At 39.8% G+C, this 19,436-nt stretch overlaps 1 protein-coding gene across 3 annotated transcripts in view; it reads right to left on the reverse strand.

Annotated features, from left to right (window-relative positions):
* Nucleotides 1–279: 279 nt before the first annotated feature.
* smarcb1a (SWI/SNF related BAF chromatin remodeling complex subunit B1a) overlaps nucleotides 280–19,436 on the reverse strand; it is a 37,277-nt gene continuing 18,120 nt past the window's right edge. For 2 of the 3 annotated variants that reach the window (XM_076992897.1, XM_076992896.1), the window contains exons 6-9: nucleotides 15,683–15,849; nucleotides 7,262–7,452; nucleotides 782–913; nucleotides 280–662 (exon numbers count right to left, since the gene is read on the reverse strand). In XM_076992897.1, coding sequence (XP_076849012.1) covers nucleotides 623–662; nucleotides 782–913; nucleotides 7,262–7,452; nucleotides 15,683–15,849 — 530 coding nt within the window. In that variant the 3' untranslated portion in view covers nucleotides 280–622. The remainder of the gene's footprint in view (nucleotides 663–781; nucleotides 914–7,261; nucleotides 7,453–15,682; nucleotides 15,850–19,436) is intronic. The other variant, XM_076992898.1, reaches the window with a different exon arrangement.

Genomic DNA, 19,436 nt, shown 5'->3' on the forward strand with positions numbered 1-19,436 from the left:
TTTGCCAATCAACAAAATGCTAGCAGCAGGAACTGGTACCCATAATTTCTACCAAATGATCTATGACATCTACCAAATCGCAAATGTAAATGGAATTATTGCATTTGAATTAGAATTTTGAGCTCATACTTGCTTCTATGAGTGCAACATATCAATGCAAATTCAGGATTAAATTTCTATTTTGGGTATTAAATTTTAATAAATAAAAAAAAATTGGATTTTAAGACTGATTTGCCTCCATATATGTAATGTAATGATATAGTCATTATTATTTCCAGAATAGTTATAATGGTTTGTTTATTTAAAAGCAGATATAATTCAACCTTACAAAAATGGGACTATTCACAAACAAGGCCAATTAAGACATGAGAATACCTCAGACTGTCATGCTACTTAACATCCTTTACAGTGGATAAACAGGGTACATTTGAATAGGTCCTAAAAATTTTTTGTAGACTTGACTGGAATAGGGATTGTGCATCAAAATGTATTTAAACAGAATTTTAAAAACTCAATCAACAGGGGAGAATTTTAGTATGGAAAATGTAATGTGCAGTACTGTAGAGCTGTAATTGTTCAGTCTCCTTCTTGATCATATTGTCAGAGATCTGGCACCTTTCCTTTACCATGCTGGAGCAGTGTTTGCAAGTCGTCTCATGCGCCTAAAATTAAAGTGAGAGAAGAGCTAAACAAAAACATTTGGCTAAACAAAACATTTAGCACTTTTACTCTTGGTTACTATCTAGTGCAAGTGCAACTTTGGAACATAACATTGAATTACCTTGTGTTCCTGTCCTGGTCCCGGATCTTCTTCTCCATCTCAGCATCTGTCAGTGTCTCCAGAAGGGGGCACCACTGGTCAGCATCACCCGTGTTCCTGATTGCAATCTCCACTGTTGGCAGAGGATTCTCACTACAAAGACAGGAAATTGTATTGAATATACTTAATTGATCCTAAATTAACATTCCCCTGGTGTAAAGCACCGTGAACCCAGAGCAGCCAAGCAGCATCAGAAACGCGCCGCCGTTCACAGATAGGAGATGAAAAGAAAAATATGATCACCTATTATTCTCTCAACAGGACAACAGTCTGTGAGCATGCAAAAAGTCCCCATAGCACATATAAGCAATGAGATGACACAGACAGTCAAGCAGTGAGAGAGAGATTCATCTAGATGGGGGAGGGGAGAGCTAGAGGCCTGGCACAGTTTTTTGTGTCAAAGTTTGCGGTGGAAAGTGAGAGCCATCCTCTGACAGTCTCTGTGTCGGGAAGCAGCAGTAACCAAGCCGACAACCTTCAGGTTGAATATTTTTGGACGCCAATGTAGATAAACGAAAATGCAGAATTTAGCGAGGAGCCCATCATTGAGCACGAGAAACTCCTCTTAAGTCTGTAGTCTCCCAAATGATCCAACTTTACAAGTAGAGCAGTGAGACCCTCCATGATCCAGTCCAAGCTTTTACTGACAGTCAGTCTGCGTTTCAATAGCTACCCATTGCATCAATCCTGTTGGGCAATTTAAACGGGTGTTCGATATCTGACCCCACACTTAATTTCCCGATACACCAGGGCAACGCCTAATGCAATCAGCAGAAACCCTCGATGTCTTCCAGGGAGAGGACATGATACATAAACCACGCCAATGAAGTAGGATGAAGTTTGGATGTCTGTAGTGATTTGATTCTGCAGAAAGTTGGCGACCTCTTTGCACTGTGTGCTTCGGCATCTGCTGACCCCGCTCCGTCAGATTACGTGCCCTACCACTTCGTGGCTGAGTTGCTGTCGTTCCCAAACACTTCCATTATTGTATAATATAGCTGAAAGTTGACTGTGGAATATTTAGGAGCGAGGAAATTTCATGACTAGATTTGTTGCACAGGTGGCATCCTATCACAGTTACACGCTGGAATTCACTGAGCTCCTGAGAGGGACCCATTTTTTCACAAATGTTTGTAAAAACAGTCTGCATGCCTACACCTTTTATACACCTGTGGCCATGGAAGTGATTGGACCATCAAATTCTGATAATTTGGATGGGTGAGCGAATACTTTTGGCAATGTAATTTATACACACACACACACACACACACACACGAGGACAAAATTATATGCCAACTTATGAAATCCACCCCCAAAGTCTTTCAACATAGCATTTCTTTAGAATGCATAAATAATTTTTATTTGCATACTATAACAGAACAATTTCAATAGATATAAATAAATCACCAGGGTCTAATATATTAGCCCTCTTAAGAACTGACGTTTTTTATTGAGCCTTAGCACAAACCACTGGTGTGCTTTAACTTTATAATGATGAATGCTCATTAAATCAAGTTGAGGGTTACCTCACAATTTACACACAGAATAGCCTTTGTACGTGTTTGAGCTGTCACTTCAGAAAGCATGCCAAAAACAAAGAAGGATATACAAACTTATCATAGTTTCCAAGTGTCAAGAACTGGAGTGAGAAGTATTATAAAGAAATTGTGCGACAGCCACACAATACAGAACAAGCCTAGCAGAAGTAGCAAGCAAATACCCTAGAAAGATACCTAGTGAGAGACGTGTCTAAAGACCAGGGGCCTCATGTACGAACGGTGCGTACGCACAAAAACATTGCGTACGCAATGTTTCACGCAAACGGTCAGATGTACGAAATGTGATTTGAACGTGAGAAAGTGCGTACACCCACGACACTTTCACCTCTGGCGTACGCATGTTTCTAATGTGTTTTCGTCAATTAGTGACATTTAGAGGTGATGTATTGAAATTACAACTATTAAGATATCCTTCACGCACACATTGCAGTAAGCCCTTATTAGGTAAAATAAAGTAAATTAATCAGACAATTAAATAGTAAATTAATCAGACAATGTCATTGTCTTACTGAAATAATCATTCAACGTGTTTCCACTTAGCCTAGATAAACATGCATTAAATGTTGTGCTGGAGTTCTTGGGAGATGGCAGCGTTGGCATTACTGGAAGATATTGTTAATGGCCGAATTCGCCGAGAGAACGTTTTCCGTGACCATTATGATTTTTTGGCCCATGATGATGAGTGGCTTATAAGCCGTTTCAGATTTCCAAGAGCTGTCCTCTTTTTACTCTGTGCTGAGTTGGGTCCAGTATTGAAGAGAGAAACGGCGAGGAGTCGCGCATTGCCAGTTCCTTTACAAGTGCTGACAACGCTCGGCTTCCTGGCGACTGGCTTGTTTCAAAGAGAACTGGCAGACCGGTCGGGGATGTCCCAGTCATCTTTGAGCCGTGCCATGCCAGCTGTTTTGGATGGGATCATCTGCATGTCAGCTAGGTATATAAAGTTCCCATATGATGCGGTTGACCAGGCAAACATTAAAGCGCAATTTGCAGCGATAGCCGGTTTCCCTAATGTAATCGGAGCGATCGACTGCACACATATTGCTATAAAGGCACCATCTCAGGAGGAATTTGCTTATGTGAATAGAAAGCACTTTCATTCCATAAATGTGCAAATAATCTGTGATGCAAAAATGTGCCTTACTAATGTAGTGGCACGGTGGCCTGGATCAACCCATGTTTCGCACATCCTTACAAACAGCATTGTTGTGCTAAGATTACAAGCTGGCAGAGTGCGTGATGGGTGGCTTCTTGGTAAGTAACACATTTAAAGCATTTAATATAGATTAATCTGTATTTCAGATGATTATCTATGATTTCAGTGAGATTAATGTAGATTAAAAAAATTAATCTATGCCCACCCCTTTTATATATATATATATATATATATATATATATATATATATATATATATATATATATATATATATATACACACATACAGTACAAGTGCCGCGATTAAAAGTCCTCACCAGGGGCCTCATTTATAAAGCGTGCGTACGCACAAAAACGGGTCGCACACAACATCTTGCGCAAAAACTGATTTATAAAAACGTATGTGGTGTAAAAATGTGCGTCGTTTTAAGCTCCAAGATGTCAGGCGTATTGTCTGGCATAATAAAACTGACAGGTCGGTACATCAGGTTTCCTTACACTTTGAGTGAACAGGCTGACATTAAAGTGCAATTCGCAGCAGTGGCCGGTTTCCCAAATGTAATTGGAGCAATTGACTGCACTCATGTTGCCATAAGAGCACCAAGCCAGAATGAAGCTGCTTTCATCAACAGAAAGCAAATTCATTCTATAAACGTACAGGTCATATGCGATGCTACAATGACCTTAACCAACGTAGTTGCTCGATGGCCTGGTTCTACTCATGACTCATGGGCGCAGATGGAAATTCTGAAGTGAGGGGGACCAAGCTGTACAATATATACGTTTATGCTTGTAGATGCTAGATTTCGGATGGGGTCAATATAAATCTGGAGGGGACATGTCCCCCCCATCCCCAGTGCCATCTGCGCCCCTGTCATGACTCATTTATTCTGAGGAACAGCAGTGTAGGAACCCGTCTTGAAAATGGAGCTGTACGGCATGGTTGGCTTCTTGGTAAGTTTAAAATGTATTATTATTATTTTAATTTAAGCAGTTGCCCTAGCAGTAAATGCAACATTATCTCTGATTAATTTCTTTAGGTGACAGTGGCTACCCGCTCAAGCGCTGGCTCCTCACTCCATTTCCAAACCCACAGAGCACAGAGGAGAGACGCTACAATAACATGCACACTCTGACACGCTCTGTTGTAGTTACTGATGGCTGGTCATAAATCTACCTTCAAGAAAGGTAATCCAGGACAATAAACAGAGGACATCTTTGAGGTGTCTATATCTGCAACAGTGGACGCCTACTGGGACACTAACCAGTGCATTATTATTATGATTGAAATAATTGAGAATTCACCCAAAGGCTGTTGCTACCAAATGCATTTTTATTTTAAAAGTGCTCACACTTTATAAACTGAAAGTATAAAATGTAAACGTGTATTTTTCTTTAAAGTGAGAATATAAGAACAGAACTGTCATGTTACGGTCCCCGACCCCTCCCTGTTGGGCGTGTGTTAACGTTGTCTGCGTCTACTCGTCTGCGTCTGTGGATCTCCGTGGTGCGGGTGCGTTGTGATAATCCTCACCTGTTGCTCGTCTCGTCATCACGTGGGGTTTATGTGGTTTGTCTATTTAATGTGTGTTCGCGCAGCGTCCTGTGCTCGTCGTTGTTTGAGTCACACATGTTCTATGTAAACGTGTTTTATGTGCGCTGTCTGCGCTTCGGTAAATGTAATAAACGTAACGATTTGGAAAGTGCAAAGGATTCTCTCGTCCATCGCCTTGTGCCCAACGTTACAAGAACATTTTGAACTTTTTAAAACTGTAAAAACACTGGGTAAACGGTCAGTGACATGGACTAACTGTAAATAGTCACTGACACTAGATAAACCGTCCTTCTGCTTTTAGATTGCCGATTTGACTATCGTCGTTACCGTCACTGTCCGACGCCATGTTGTTTTACAGTTAGTTAGACCGAGCACGCCTGCGTGAATTCAGTGATGAGGCGGGGGTAAAAGTTCACTAAAAAATTGATCTTTGGACATACGAATCGATTATCAGATCATCATATGCAAATCGATTCTGAATCGGAAAATTGTTTTTTTCAACACAGGCCTAATATATATATATATATATATATATATATATATATATATATATATATATATATATATATATATATTAGGGGTGGGCATAGATTAATTTTTTAAATCTAGATTAATCTCATTGAAATTTTGAAATTAATCTAGATTAATCTATATTAAAATGGCTCATATGCGTGCTACCCAAGTAATGACTAAAAGTCCGTTTTTGAGATAGGATTTCTTAATACAGAGGGTGCATTAGACCAGGGGCTCATCTCCTGTTTCCAAAATGCATCAATGACTGCTTGAGGAAGCTGTTCTACTTTGATACTTGAAGAAAAAAAAACATGCTCAATAAAATGTAGGCTACTCGTGTTCAACAGTTTATTCAGTTAAACATGAATTTGTAAGCCTACATACTGTACATTAAATAACATGTTTATTCAGCTAAATATGATATTTGAAATGTAAGTCAACATTTAGTACATTTAACCTCACGGACGTAATTTTCAAAAGTCAGTTTTGATCCTCTGTAGTTTTAACAGTTAAAAAGAAATATTTAAATAGCGACGAATCTAGCACTAGGACCATGCAGAAAACGACCGCTCCGAGCTCCCCTCCGGTTACACTTTACGTTCCTAAAATGAATTTTCCATGAAGCAAACCTGGCGACTTTGTGGCTGCATCCATGTAAAAACACGTACAATTTGTAATTCACAGGTTTAAAAACTCGTTCTCGCCCCTACTGTGCAATTTGGTTAGGAGGAATACAGCCGAGCTAAACTATCAAGTTGAAAGTCATCATAGTTTGCTTACCCATTTTGACCCAGTTCCCAACCCAACTTTAAGAATAGATTAACGGCGATAATTTTTATATCGCCCGATAAGAGTATCAAATTAACGACTGCCGTTAACGGCCCACCACTAATATATATATATAAATATATATATAAATTGTTGTGATTTTCATCTTAATCCCTTCATAGTTTGTTTACATTACAGTATTGAATCAACAGCTTATCATAATTTATATTTTTTAATAGTCATAAAGTATTAATCAAATCTCTAATATTAATCGCTATATGTTTTGCTTACATTATATTAATGATCAAGTTGCTTGTTAGTAAGAATGACGGTGTAAGCGCTTGTGTGCCACTTCCAATACTCCATGCGTCTGCAGTAGGCTAAAATGGGATGTGTAAGAGAAGGCTCACTGTGGCCTTATGTGGTGAGGCCAGGTAGTAAGACCTCGCTTCCAGAATAGAGACAGCTGTAGGTTGAACTATGGAATGTATTGCAGCTCCTATGTTTAGAGGAAAGCATATATAATGGTGAAGAGAGCAGACAGCTTCAGAGCTGCACATGGGGTGACATGATTAGGTAATGTGAGCTCTCCAGAGATCTCTGTATTTAATTAATTAATAGGCCTATGTGTATTTTTTAATAAAAGGATAAAGACAAGACTGGTAATGTTTTCCTTTTGCAATCAACGAACATGCTGCGCTAAGGTAAGAAAAGGTTAAAGCGCAACAATATATATATATAAGAGAGAGAGAGAGGAGAGAGAGAGAGTCATATTACTGCTCAAATGACTTTTAAGATGAGAGGAGAGACTGAAAAGAGTTATATGTCTGTTATATGTATATTTCACCCCAAATTCTCAATAAAATATGTTATACAGCTATTTGTGAGTACCTGAAAGCGTAAGTCCTCTGGTGCCAGCTGAGTTGGCCACGGATGCTGTAAGCAATGGTAGTGACAAACTCTCCTCCAAGGCCTAACTCAGAGCACAGCTTCAAGGCAAACTTTTCAGGGGAGTTTTCCTTCTCGGACATATCCCACTCAAACTGGTCTACCAAGGAGATATTTCCCACATGTATGTTAAGCTGTTTAAAACAAAAACAAAAAAAGACAAATGAGAGGGAAGGAGAAATAAAAAAATTGTAGTGAATTTTATGAAGTATCCAAGTATCCAGAGAAAAAGAATGTTTTGGACAGAGGTCCTTCATCAGCTGTGCAAGCAAAGTGCTCCAGAATGAACAGGAGGAGAAACCAGTTTATATATGAACATTCATATCACATTCATTCTATGGGGTTCTAAAGTCCCAATAGTGTACAATTTCCAAATTTAATTGCTGCCATAGCAACAACTGGCTATGCAAACAGATATGTTGTTAATACAATGTCCATTAGTATTAAAATGCCTTGTCTCGGTATGGCGGGCCCCCTACTGGTCGCCTCCGTCCACAGCGGCAGCTGTCCAGTTGTTGTTGTGTTCGTCCCTCAGGTGGGCAAAGCCCGTGATCCTTCTCACCTGAGGGTCGTTTGTTTGTCTATATATGTCTTGTCTTTGTACCAGTTGACTGCTGGTCAGTATATCGAGTCACAGGTTTTTGGTTTGCGCACTTTCTCCATTAAACTTCCTTCCTGAGACTTGGCGTGATCGCTTCCATTTTATTTCGCACTCCCTGCCCGTGTCACACACCTTGACACTGGAAATGAAAAATCCTTAATCCTGATGGTCAGAAAGTGTTCAACAAACTGATCAGTAAGCCTTTTCATGATTTCTCCAATATAAAGCTGATTACACCTCTTGCAAGTAATGCAGAAAAGTATTCTGTTAGTCATTAGTTTCTCCTGTGTCCAGTTTAATTTGTTGCATCTAATACATGCTGCTTGCCTCGCTACTGCTTCCTGTTACAGTAGCACATCTTGAATGCTTGCAGGCTACAGTAACACAGTTAACATCTGAATGGTCATTTATTCTGCTCTTGATGAGAATATGTTTAATGTTTTTGGCTAGTCTATAAGATTACTGGAGGATCCTTAAAAAGGTTGCAGTCTATGGAGGATTCTGAAGTGTTTACAATTTTAGCTACCTTTTTGTTTGTCATCAAAAAGGTATTTGTCATCTTAACAGCAGATTTTATAGGTCAGTGCACCTAGTCTCTGGAGGAGTTCCTTCGAAACCACAGTTCTGAAAATGTTCATGATTTCCATACATTTCTGAGTCAGTTACAGGATTGCTTTCAGTGCAACGACTGAGAGATGTTTAAAATGGCAGCCACCAGTGACTGTGATTGCCATAAATGAATATACAATATCTGTGACTAGATTCATCAAGAAGTGAATAAACAACATGATTCAATCAAAACCAATTCACACTCTTCAAAACCAAAAACCATGGATGAACAGTGAAACCAGTTAGTCATACACTGCTATCAGGACTAGTGTTTGGACATGAATTTTGAATCTTGTATCATTAATATAGAAACGCTATACTATAGAAATTACTATAGAAATGTGTGTTCCACGTTGATGCATATATACTATTGATAGTATTTCCCCTATTTTGCCATGTTATTCACTTATGAGACGATTATCACATATCTGTTATTCTTATTAGTAGGGGTGACCTGCAATAGTCGCTGATTTGACTATAGTCAACTATACCCCCTAGTTGACTATGAACGTCATAGTCGAATGTACCATTCTAACTGCATGGGGGTGCCCAATGACGCTGCTAAGCATTAGTTGTTACATTAAATGCAGGGCTTAATTTGAGCCGGCTCCTGCCGGAACAGGGTCCGGGAACTCTTTCATTTTGAAGGGTGCGTTCCGGGAACTGTCTGCCTCGATCCGGTAACTTTCAATCCTACTAATTATAAGAAATCTGAAATAAGAAATAGAAGAAATCTGTCTGCGTTGAACCAATTAATTGAACAAATAATTCTATAAAAGACATTTTTAAAACACAAGATCCACATTCAGGCTTCCTAAATCACATAAGAGCTCTCACTTTTAGCGATGCCTTTCCGCGTCTCTCCTATAAAGCATCCGCCCACCCCTCACACGGCCTTAGTCCAAAGTCATGGGCATTTTTATTAAATGCCATTGGGATTTTTATTATTATACACAAAAATATAATAAAACAATTGCAAATCAGTTTTACGGTTTATGTGGGTCATTAATAAAAAAAAATAAAATTATTTATTACATTTTACAATACAAAATAGAAATGGTTGATGGGAAATATTTTGTGTTATGTAGATATCAGACAAAGGCGCCAATTTGTCAAAATAACAGCGATCAATATGTCGAAAAGGCAGTCAAACTTGCTTTCCTTTTTTTTTTTTTTTTACAAAAAAAAGCATCTGATTGTACTACTAAACAACCGAAACTTGAAGCAAATGAAGGCAGCGGCAGTGGAGATGTTATTGGGGCAGTGTGGTTGAGTCCCAAGCTATAAACTAAACAACTAATAAGATAAGAAACGATTCTGCACTTAAAACACTTATAAAACACACGTAAATCATTTAAAAGTAATTTATATAAACGAATTGGCTTGTTATTTTAACATTTGTGCGCCTAAGCGTTGCGTTTTGTGTGCGATCCGTTGACATTGTTGGCCTCAGTGACCCCATGTCTCACGCCGCGGTTTGCGTTCCGGCATCGTTTGATTTACAAATTAAGCACTGATTAAATGTCTTTGTTTTCGTTATATATATAGCCTTTTGTCAAATACAATCATCCTAATTTCTGTTAATAAATATTTTTAAATGATGTGTGCGCATTAACAATAGGCATCTTCCTTACTACACATGAATAAATCACACACTGCAGTTGCACAATCCAAATGAGCGGAGCTGAACACGCTACAGATTATAACAGCTACTAAAAAAACTTCAAAAGTATTTTGAAAAAGATAAAGATGAATCAAACAAAGTAAAGTGCAAGTTATGTCATCAACGTCTTTCATTTCGCACGACAACAACCAACGTGGGATACCATCTAAAACGCGTAAGGCGGAAAAAAAAAAACAGTTCAGCCGTTTGTCGTTTCGGTGTGTCGTCTTGTCGTGGTGCATCTCGGCAAGTAGGCCTATAACAATTTTTTGTTGTTGTTTGCTTTTTAAACCCTGTTACTTAAACCTTTCCTTATAATGTTTTTGCTGTTGTGTGGCAATTTTTTAAAAATATTTTCATGTAGGTATATTTTATTTAAAATATTTTAGACATTTTGCACAGTGCCTGTCTGACAGTTCGATATGCGCACTGACGGTTAATGTTCTCTAACGTTTTATTAAAAAATAAATAAGTAATAAAGCAAACCTACCATGTTTATTCATTTATCTGAGTGTTTTTAATTTGAAGTGGAAAAAAGTCATGAATGAGAACGAGATCCCGTTTAAGATGCTCTTTAAAAAAAACCCTGATTCGACTATTAGTCGACTAAATGGAAAATCTGACGAATCAGATTCGACTGAAAATCCTTAGTTGAATACACCTCTACTTATTCTCTACTCTGCTCTATGAACAATAAACAGGCGGAGTCTAGTGTACGGGCCGAAGAATTCGTTTTTAAATGTCGGTATTTTTTAAATATGGACATTTATACTGCAATGAGATGCTAAATAACATGCCAGTTATTAATGATATTGCAGGTAAACCTGTGCTTTGAGTATTTACTAGTAACGTAAAGTAACGTTTTGAGTAACGTTTTAAAAAATACATTGAATTTTGTTATGAAGTTATACTTCCCGCCAAACATGTGAATACATGTTCAACGCATTTTCTTTTAGGCATTTGTGGGTGATGTGATATTTGTCGGACAGCTCGCTAACACGTATGTAACGTATGAAACGGGGCAGAGCGTGGTCACGCAAACATACGTCTTGCGAATACTAGACTGTCTCATTTAACAGCCGTGAGATGCAGCCTACCCGGCCTTTGAAGTGTGTGGCCACCGTGGGCTGCGGTCTACGTAGGCTGCAGCCCATGAATTGAGATGCAGCCTGTGTTCCTTGCCCGTTGATCCCGCCCTGCTCGTTTGTCCCTATGATTTCCTATTATCTACCACGCCCCTGTGTCATTGTCATCACCTGGTCCTTGTTTCAGTTCTGTGTATATTAGTCCCTGTGATTCCCCAGTCTGGTTATATGTGGTTTTGTGCTGTTATCCTGTTCGTGAGTTCGCTCTTTTGTGCCTTCCGTTATCTGTTTATCTCTGCCTGTTTCGTGTTTCTCCGTTTTGTTTAGTTGCCTTGTCCTAGGATGCCTGTGTACCTTTCCTGTTCTGGCTGCCCTCCTGGTTCGACCCACGCCTGTCCGTTTAACAATGGTTTTGGTATTCCTTTGAATAAATCTCGCTCTCCTCAGCGTTTGTGTCCGCCTCCTCGCTCTGCAGCGCGAGCTGCGTTACAGTAATATATGTGTACTAACCTGGACTCCTCAGATCCAGTATGGTGAGTTAAGGAAGCCTGTTAAGTCATAGATGGCTTTGGAAGAGTAAATACTGCTGAAATGCCTAAAGTATCCTGACAAACCAATTCTTCTTTATTCTTAAATGATGCACCCATTGGAAAAGTGTACACATTTCAGTGTCTGTGTCACATCCAGCCCGCCCTCCTCCCTTGTCCCGCCTAGCTTCCCCGTTCCCTTGATTTCCCTTCTGTCTGTCACGCCCCTGTCCTCAGTGTTCCCACCTGTGTCTTGTTTAGTTTCCCTGTCCTGTGTATTTTAGTCCCTCTGACTCTGCCTTCCGTGTCGGTCATTGTGTACGTGAGTCTCTCTTTACCTTCTTGCCTTGGTTGTTTATGCTCCTGCTTATCATGCTTCTTGTTCATGTTCACTGTCTTATCTCCCATTTCCATTGTGGTTATGTTTTCACCTCATATTGCCGTACCTCACGCTCCGCATAGTCTGTCTTGGTTTAAGTCTGTATACAGTAGTACTGTTAGTTTCTCTTTCACTGTGTTGGACTCTGGTTATGTTTCTCTTTATTCTGGTTTAGTCTGTTCCTCCGTAGTCTGTTTAGTCTCATCTCTTTATTTTCCGTTAGTTGCAGCTCCCCTTATGTTAGGTTTCTCCCCTTTACGTTCATGTAGCGTGCGTTATGATTACGTTCCCACGTTAACTCTTCCTAGTTGTTTCGCAGACCTGTTTAATAATATTAGCCCTTCGTTGTTTAGTGTAGTTCTATTCGGTGTTCTGTGTTTCTGCTTTGTGTTTGGTTGGTTTCTGTTTCTTAAATATTCATCTCTGCATTTGCGTCACCCCTGTTGCTGATAATCGTAATAGTCTGCTGATATCCAATTTAGCTTTTTCTATGCTGTGTATCTTGTTTCATTTCTTTTTTCCCAACTGAAGGGGAATGCCTTAACTTTGAATACAGGCATGACAGTTATTCCCTACCTTCTCACAATGCCCTCAGATCAGTACTAACGGAGAAATTTTGTTCTAACCCAAAAATAAATATTCCTGGATTTCCATGTAGGCGTCAACTGTCATGGAAATCCTAGAATTAAGTATTTACACTTTTAAAAGCCTGACCTGTTTAGACCATGAGTTCATTTAAACTCACATAATTTGCTCTAACACATTGTCACTAAAGTTGGTTTGTTCCTTCCTCTGATTCAGTGCTACAGCCATGGACCCCTCCCGGTGGGGTGTGTCTGTGTGGTTACGTTTGTCCATGTCCATATGTGTACTTCCATGTGTTCCAAATAGGGCTGCCACGATTAGTCGACTAGTCACGATTATGTCGACTATTAAAATAGTCGACGACTAATTTAATAGTCGATTAGTCGATGCGTCATTTTTTTTTACTTTTTTCTCTCCAAACTGCTCCACGGCTGCATCTGCCTTTCTGTCCTTGACGCACATGCGCAGTAGTGGAAACCTTGGTAGGCAGTGGACGACATCCCAGGATGTTATACAGACAGGCTCTGGTATCATGACTACCCGGCTACGGATCTCAAAAGTGTGGGATCACTAAGAAAATGAAAGAGAAACGCGTGCAATGCAATATCTGCAAGGCAGATTCCACGGCAGTACAACCGCGATGTACAAGCTCCTGAAAAGGTTGTTACTGATTGTGACAATGTTTCAAATTTAGTTAGCTGCTAAAATGAGCATAAAACGAGCGTTAACTTAGTACTTGCTCATCGGGGTAGCTGTAAAAGTTAACATTAGCGATGGCGATTTGTTTCATTAGCCTTAGCACGCATTCATGTGTTTTCTGTAACGTCAGTGAGACCAAAACTATATTTTTGTGAATAATTCCTTAGTTTCAGGTACCTACCTAATTTGATTTAAATGTAGTTAAGTTTGATGCCAGAGACGAATGAAAGAAAGAAAAGAATTTCTTTATTAATGTATTTATATTTGTGTTGTATAAGCCACTGCCTTATCCTTATTTTAATCAGTTTGTTGCAACAAGCTGCATATTTCATTAAAGGTTTAATGAACTATGATATAAATTGTTTTTAGTTTTAGTTAACACATAGCTGAAATCTAATGATGGTTATATAATAGCAGCTGCATTCTAGTGCGATAAGCTGTATGTTTTATATTCAATTAACATTTGATCCGATTAGTCGACTAATCATAAAAATTAGTCGTGGATTAGTCGGCTATAAAAATAATCGTTTGTGGCAGCCCTAGTTCCAAATATTGTGTTTGTGTGTGTATGTTTGCTAGAGTTGTGTGTGTGTCACGTCTTTTTGGTAATGTGCTGCAGGTATTGCTCGTTGTCTACCATGTAATTAAGTGTGTCGTTGTCAGTTGTTGGTATAATGTGACGTTGCTCGTATGTTTAAATGTCAAGCGCTAGAGCCTGCCTGCATCTCATTTGGCACAGTCACACCAGTTTTTCAACCTTATGTGTCATATGCATTATAGCATTAAATTGTTGATATCCCATCAATAAAATCTATCAATAAAATTTGCATTATCAAGTTCGCTGATGACATAACATTAATCAGCAACATCACCAACAATGAAGATGAACCATACAGGGAGGAAGTGATGCTTCTTAAACCAACAAACCCACTCAATGTTAGCAAATCAAAGGAGATGATCGTTGACTTCAGGAGGAAAAGGAGAGCAGTTTTAAAATAAATGTGCCGTATTTTTGTCAATTGTGATTTTTTACACCACAATTGAAATTTGTCCTCCGCTTTTAACCCATCTGTGCAGTCAGAACACACACACACACACACACACACACACACACACACACACACTAGTGATTACTAGCGGGCTGTGGATCACACACGCCCAGAGCGGTGGGTAGCCCTAGCCCGGCGCCCAGGGAGCAGTTGGGGTTAGGTGCCTTGCTCAAGGGCACTTCAGTCATGGCCTCAGGTCTGGGAATTGAACCCATGACCCTCCGGTCACAAGACCAGTTCCCTACCACCAGGCCATGACTGCCCCATTTTAAGTTCCTGTGTGTCCACATAGCCATGAACCTCTGCTGGTCACTCAATATACAGTATCAGACATCATCAAGAACGCCCAATGACACCTCCACTTCCTCCGAAGGCTGAGGAAATTTAACCCGTCTCAAAATTTCCTCTGCAACTTTTACTGCTCCACTGTGGAGAGCATCCTAACCAGCTGTATAGTACATCAAAATACATCATTGCAGCTTCCTTCCCAGGACATCTACAACAAGAGATGCCGAATTAAAGCCAGCTAAATATTTTCTGACCCCAAACACCCATACCACTTCCTGTTTCAGCATCTGGCAAGAGGTGCTGGAGCATTCCAGCCAAAACCACCAGATTCAAGAACAGTTTTTTTCCACAAGTTGTCAAACTGGTTACATCTGCAATACCCATTAGAACATGAGTACATGCAACACAGGCTGTTATTGATCAAACTTTGCCCCTCCCCGAACATTTACACTGTAAGCACATTGCACATATTTTTGTATTTTGTATTTACTATTTATGCCTGTTCTATTTTCACTGCACTAGAAAAGCAGCCTGACAGTGTTTCATTATAATGTTCAACCTTGTAATGACACAGCTGAATTGAATAAACCTACAGACTCCTAAAGAAGCACTTTGCATACACAGCTGATGCAGGACCTCTGTCTAAAATGTCCTGTTTCTCTGGAATCCTTGTGCACTTCACTACATCTTTTAATCTCTCTCTCGTGTGTGTGTGTGTGTGTGTGTGTGAGAACATTATTGAAAACAGTTAAATCATGCTAAATATGTTTATATAAACAAATTTGTTTGATGTTGGGAAAACATTTTACAATGTAAGCAAAAGATGATAATGGTGATAAAGAGCTAAAAGTAATTACAATATGAGTGTTGCTGTTGCACCTTGATGATGACTCTCTGGTCCATTTGCTCGTCCAGTATGCTGTCTGTGGGGTAGGACTCAATTTGTTGTCTTATGGCTGACGCAATGGCTGGGACAAAAGTTAGGGGGTTTAAATCCAAGTCATCGCAAAGAATCTCCGCAAACATTTCTGGGGTCATCAGTTTCTCTGGAAATAAATTGCAAATTAGTCTCTCAAAGCTAAAAATACAATTCAATAAGAACAACATTACAGGGACGAACAACAGTGTATTTGGTGACCATGTTCCATGTTTTTAGTCTGTGTCTGTTACCCAGTTTCATCCAATAAAGTTTCAGCTCTTGGACTATAAACTGCTTTAATGATACGGATTACTGGATTATTTCCACAAACACACGTACACAAAAATATACATCTCAAATATACATCTCTGATGTAGAGATCACTGCAAAATGTTCAGTTTCTCTGATTTTACACTTTATGGGTATATGTTTCAGTAAAATGAACATTGTTCTTTTATTCTTTAAACTACTGACAACATGTCTCCAAATTTCCAAACAGAAATTTAGCATTTATTTGCAGAAAATCAGAAATGGTCTGTCACGGTGACAGCTCCGGACCCTTCCCTGTGGGCGTGTCGTGATGTTGTCTGCGTGCAGTTATGTCCATGTATGTAGTTCCGTGGGTGTGGGTCGTTTGTGAGCGTGTTTGTAGTCGCACCTCTGCCTTGTCTCGAGATCACGAGGGTATGTGTTAATCACCTATATAATGTGCGTTCGCGCAATGTCTTGTGCTCGTCTTTGTCTAAAGCTTCGTGCCTGTGTGAGTTTCGTTTTGGTGTGCTTGCGCTGTTGTGCTGAGGCTACGTGTTTTGTGTGATTAAAGTTGTATGTTGCACTGTTGCCGTTGTCGTCGTGCCCGCTCCTCCGCACGTCACAGAAAGACGTGCGGAGGAGCACGTGGTCAAAATGGTCAGACATGGTCAAAATAATGAAAAAGATGCAGTGCTTTCAGACCTCAAATAATGCAAAGAAAACAAGTTCATATTCATTTAGAAACAACAATACTAATGTTTTCATTCAGGAAGAGTTCAGAAATCAATATTTGGTGGAACAACCATGATCTTTAATCATAGCTGTAGGAGCAAAAACATAAAGACCATCTTTTGCATTGTGTGGAAATGTATCTAGTTAATTAACTTTTATGAAGAGGTGCATATGTGTATACATTGCAATTTAATATAGTATCAAAATGCCAGAGGTGATATTTGTACTGATTATGTAGATATAAATGTCTTCAGGCACCATTTGTTTATGTGCAAAAATTAGGTGCACTGTCACTTTAAGAGCTAAGCGGCAAGGGGGTGGGAAGCACATGTTGGCTGAATACAGTGGAGAATACTGGTAGTAACACAGTTTTCTTACCATGTATAGCGTTACAGTTTGTGTTGCATTATATCATTCTGCCAGTGTGCGTTGTTCTGACCCCATAGCATTTAAAGCTTCACACACGCTGTCACATTCAGTCATGGGACAGTCCCTGGTGGTAGGGAACTGGTCTTGTGACTGGAGGGTTGTGAGTTCGATTCCCAGACCTGAGGCCATGACTGAGGTGCCCTTGAGCAAGGCACCTAACCCCAACTGCTCCCCGGGCGCAGGGTGAGCACCACTTTGGGCACGTGTGATCCACAGCCCTCTAGTAATTACTAGTGTGTGTGTGTGTGTGTGTGTGTGTGCTCTAACTGCACAGATGGTTAAAAAGCGGCGGAGCCTGATATGAACTGTTCTTGCCATGCACTTCACCCCAGCTGCCATTTGCCATTTCTTTAGTACAGAGGTCACCAACAGGCGGACCGCGGTCCGGATCCGGACCCGAACGCAGTCCTGTCCGGACCCAATCTCATTCCTGATTAACTGGATACGGACCCAAATGCCATCCCATCTGGACCCAGAATAAATTGTTAAAAATATTTTTTTATTTTGAGGGGAGAATTAATTGTAAATTGCATTTATTTCAGGGCTAATGAAAAACACTCTGTCACAAGTATTACGTTCGCCGCCACCTCCCCTCAACAACAACCCCATCAAATCAAACGATGCGCAACGCAAACAGCGGCATGAGACACGGGGTCACTGAGGCCAACAATGTCACCAACAACGCTTAGGCGCACAAATGTCAAAAATAACAAGCCAATTTGTATATATAAATTACTTTTAAATTATTTACGTGGGTTTTTTGTATTTTAAGTGCAGAAGTGCATTTTAAGTGCATTGTCAAGTACTTTAGCCTAAATTCCAGCACTTTTCAAATCTGAAACACAAAGCAACATTAAAATTCGTCATAAATGGTCATTCCCCTGTTTTTGACTGGTGTTTCTTTATACTACCACATATCGTTTCGGACAACACTGCACAGAATGTGACGCGCGCGAGGTGTGCGGAGTCCCGCGCTACGGTCACTCGCAAAAGTATAACTAGCTTTATAGGGGAGATGCGGAAAGGCGTCGCTAAAAAGGAGAGCTCTTGTGTGATTTAGGAAACCTGGGGACAGATTTGGGACCCTTAAAAAATACCTTAAACTGTACAGACTGGGATAAAACCTAAGGAAACAATAAACAAGAACAAATGTAACTGTCCACTTATCTATTAATATCTTTTGAACAGTCCCACGATGTTTTTGAACGGTCCAAACGCGAAGTTAAATTTCAAGCAGGCTCAAAAAGAAACAGAAGCGCGAAATGCAAATTCTTCTAACGGGATGAGAGAAACCGGACATTCAGTTGTGTCATATTACGAAAACTCTGGGAAGAACCTCCTATAAACCGATGAAAACAGCGATTTATTTACAGCACGCTTGCGATCACTGATTTCGCTTAGACAGTGCGACTGGAGGAAAAATGGCCGCGGCTCAATCATTATGCGGTGATATCCAAGTCCCTAAATACATGGTTACATGGTAACACTTCTCGCGATCGACTGAAACTCCGCCCGCGATCGACTGATAGATCGCGATCGACTGGTTGGGCACCCCTGCCTTAGACAGTGTAGCTCCAGTTAAAACAAAATTTATTAGGGAGAAAAAGCTTGCACCATGGTATAACGACCACACTCATCTTCTAAAACTGACAGCTTGAACAGTGTAGTACAAATGGAGATCCACCTCACTAGAAGTGTTTAGAATCGCATGCAAAGACGCCGTAGTCAAATATAAACATGCCCTAATTTGAAAGCTAGAGCCTCATATTATTCGACACTAATAGAAACCAACAAAAAGAACCCTAGATATCTCTTCGCGACCATATCCAAACTAACAAGAAATATCAATGACACTAATTCTAAACAACACTTAAACACACTAGTGATGAATTTTTAAACTTTTTCAATAATAAAATAGATAATATCCGAACACTGAGTCATAACACAGCCTAACCTCCAATCCAACTCCAGTAGTATATGTAATAGTAACTACGCATGCGAAAATATTACTGAGCTAAATGGCTTCGATCCTATATCGCAAAAAGAGCTTACAACACTGATTAATTCATCTTAAAGTCTACATCATGTATATTCGACCCAGTTCCAACCCGTCTGTTTAAAGACCTACTCCCAGGCATTGCTGGGCCCTTACTTAATATGATTAACTCTTCCCTTAACCTAGGGTATGTGCCCAAACAATTAAAATGTGCCGTAATTAGACCCTTGATTAAAAAACAGAATCTCGATCCACAGATTCTAGCCAACTATAGGCCAATTTTTAATCTCCCATTTATCTCCTAA

This window comes from Brachyhypopomus gauderio, unplaced genomic scaffold, assembly GCF_052324685.1.
Source record: "Brachyhypopomus gauderio isolate BG-103 unplaced genomic scaffold, BGAUD_0.2 sc99, whole genome shotgun sequence".
Lineage (NCBI taxonomy): Eukaryota > Metazoa > Chordata > Actinopteri > Gymnotiformes > Hypopomidae > Brachyhypopomus > Brachyhypopomus gauderio.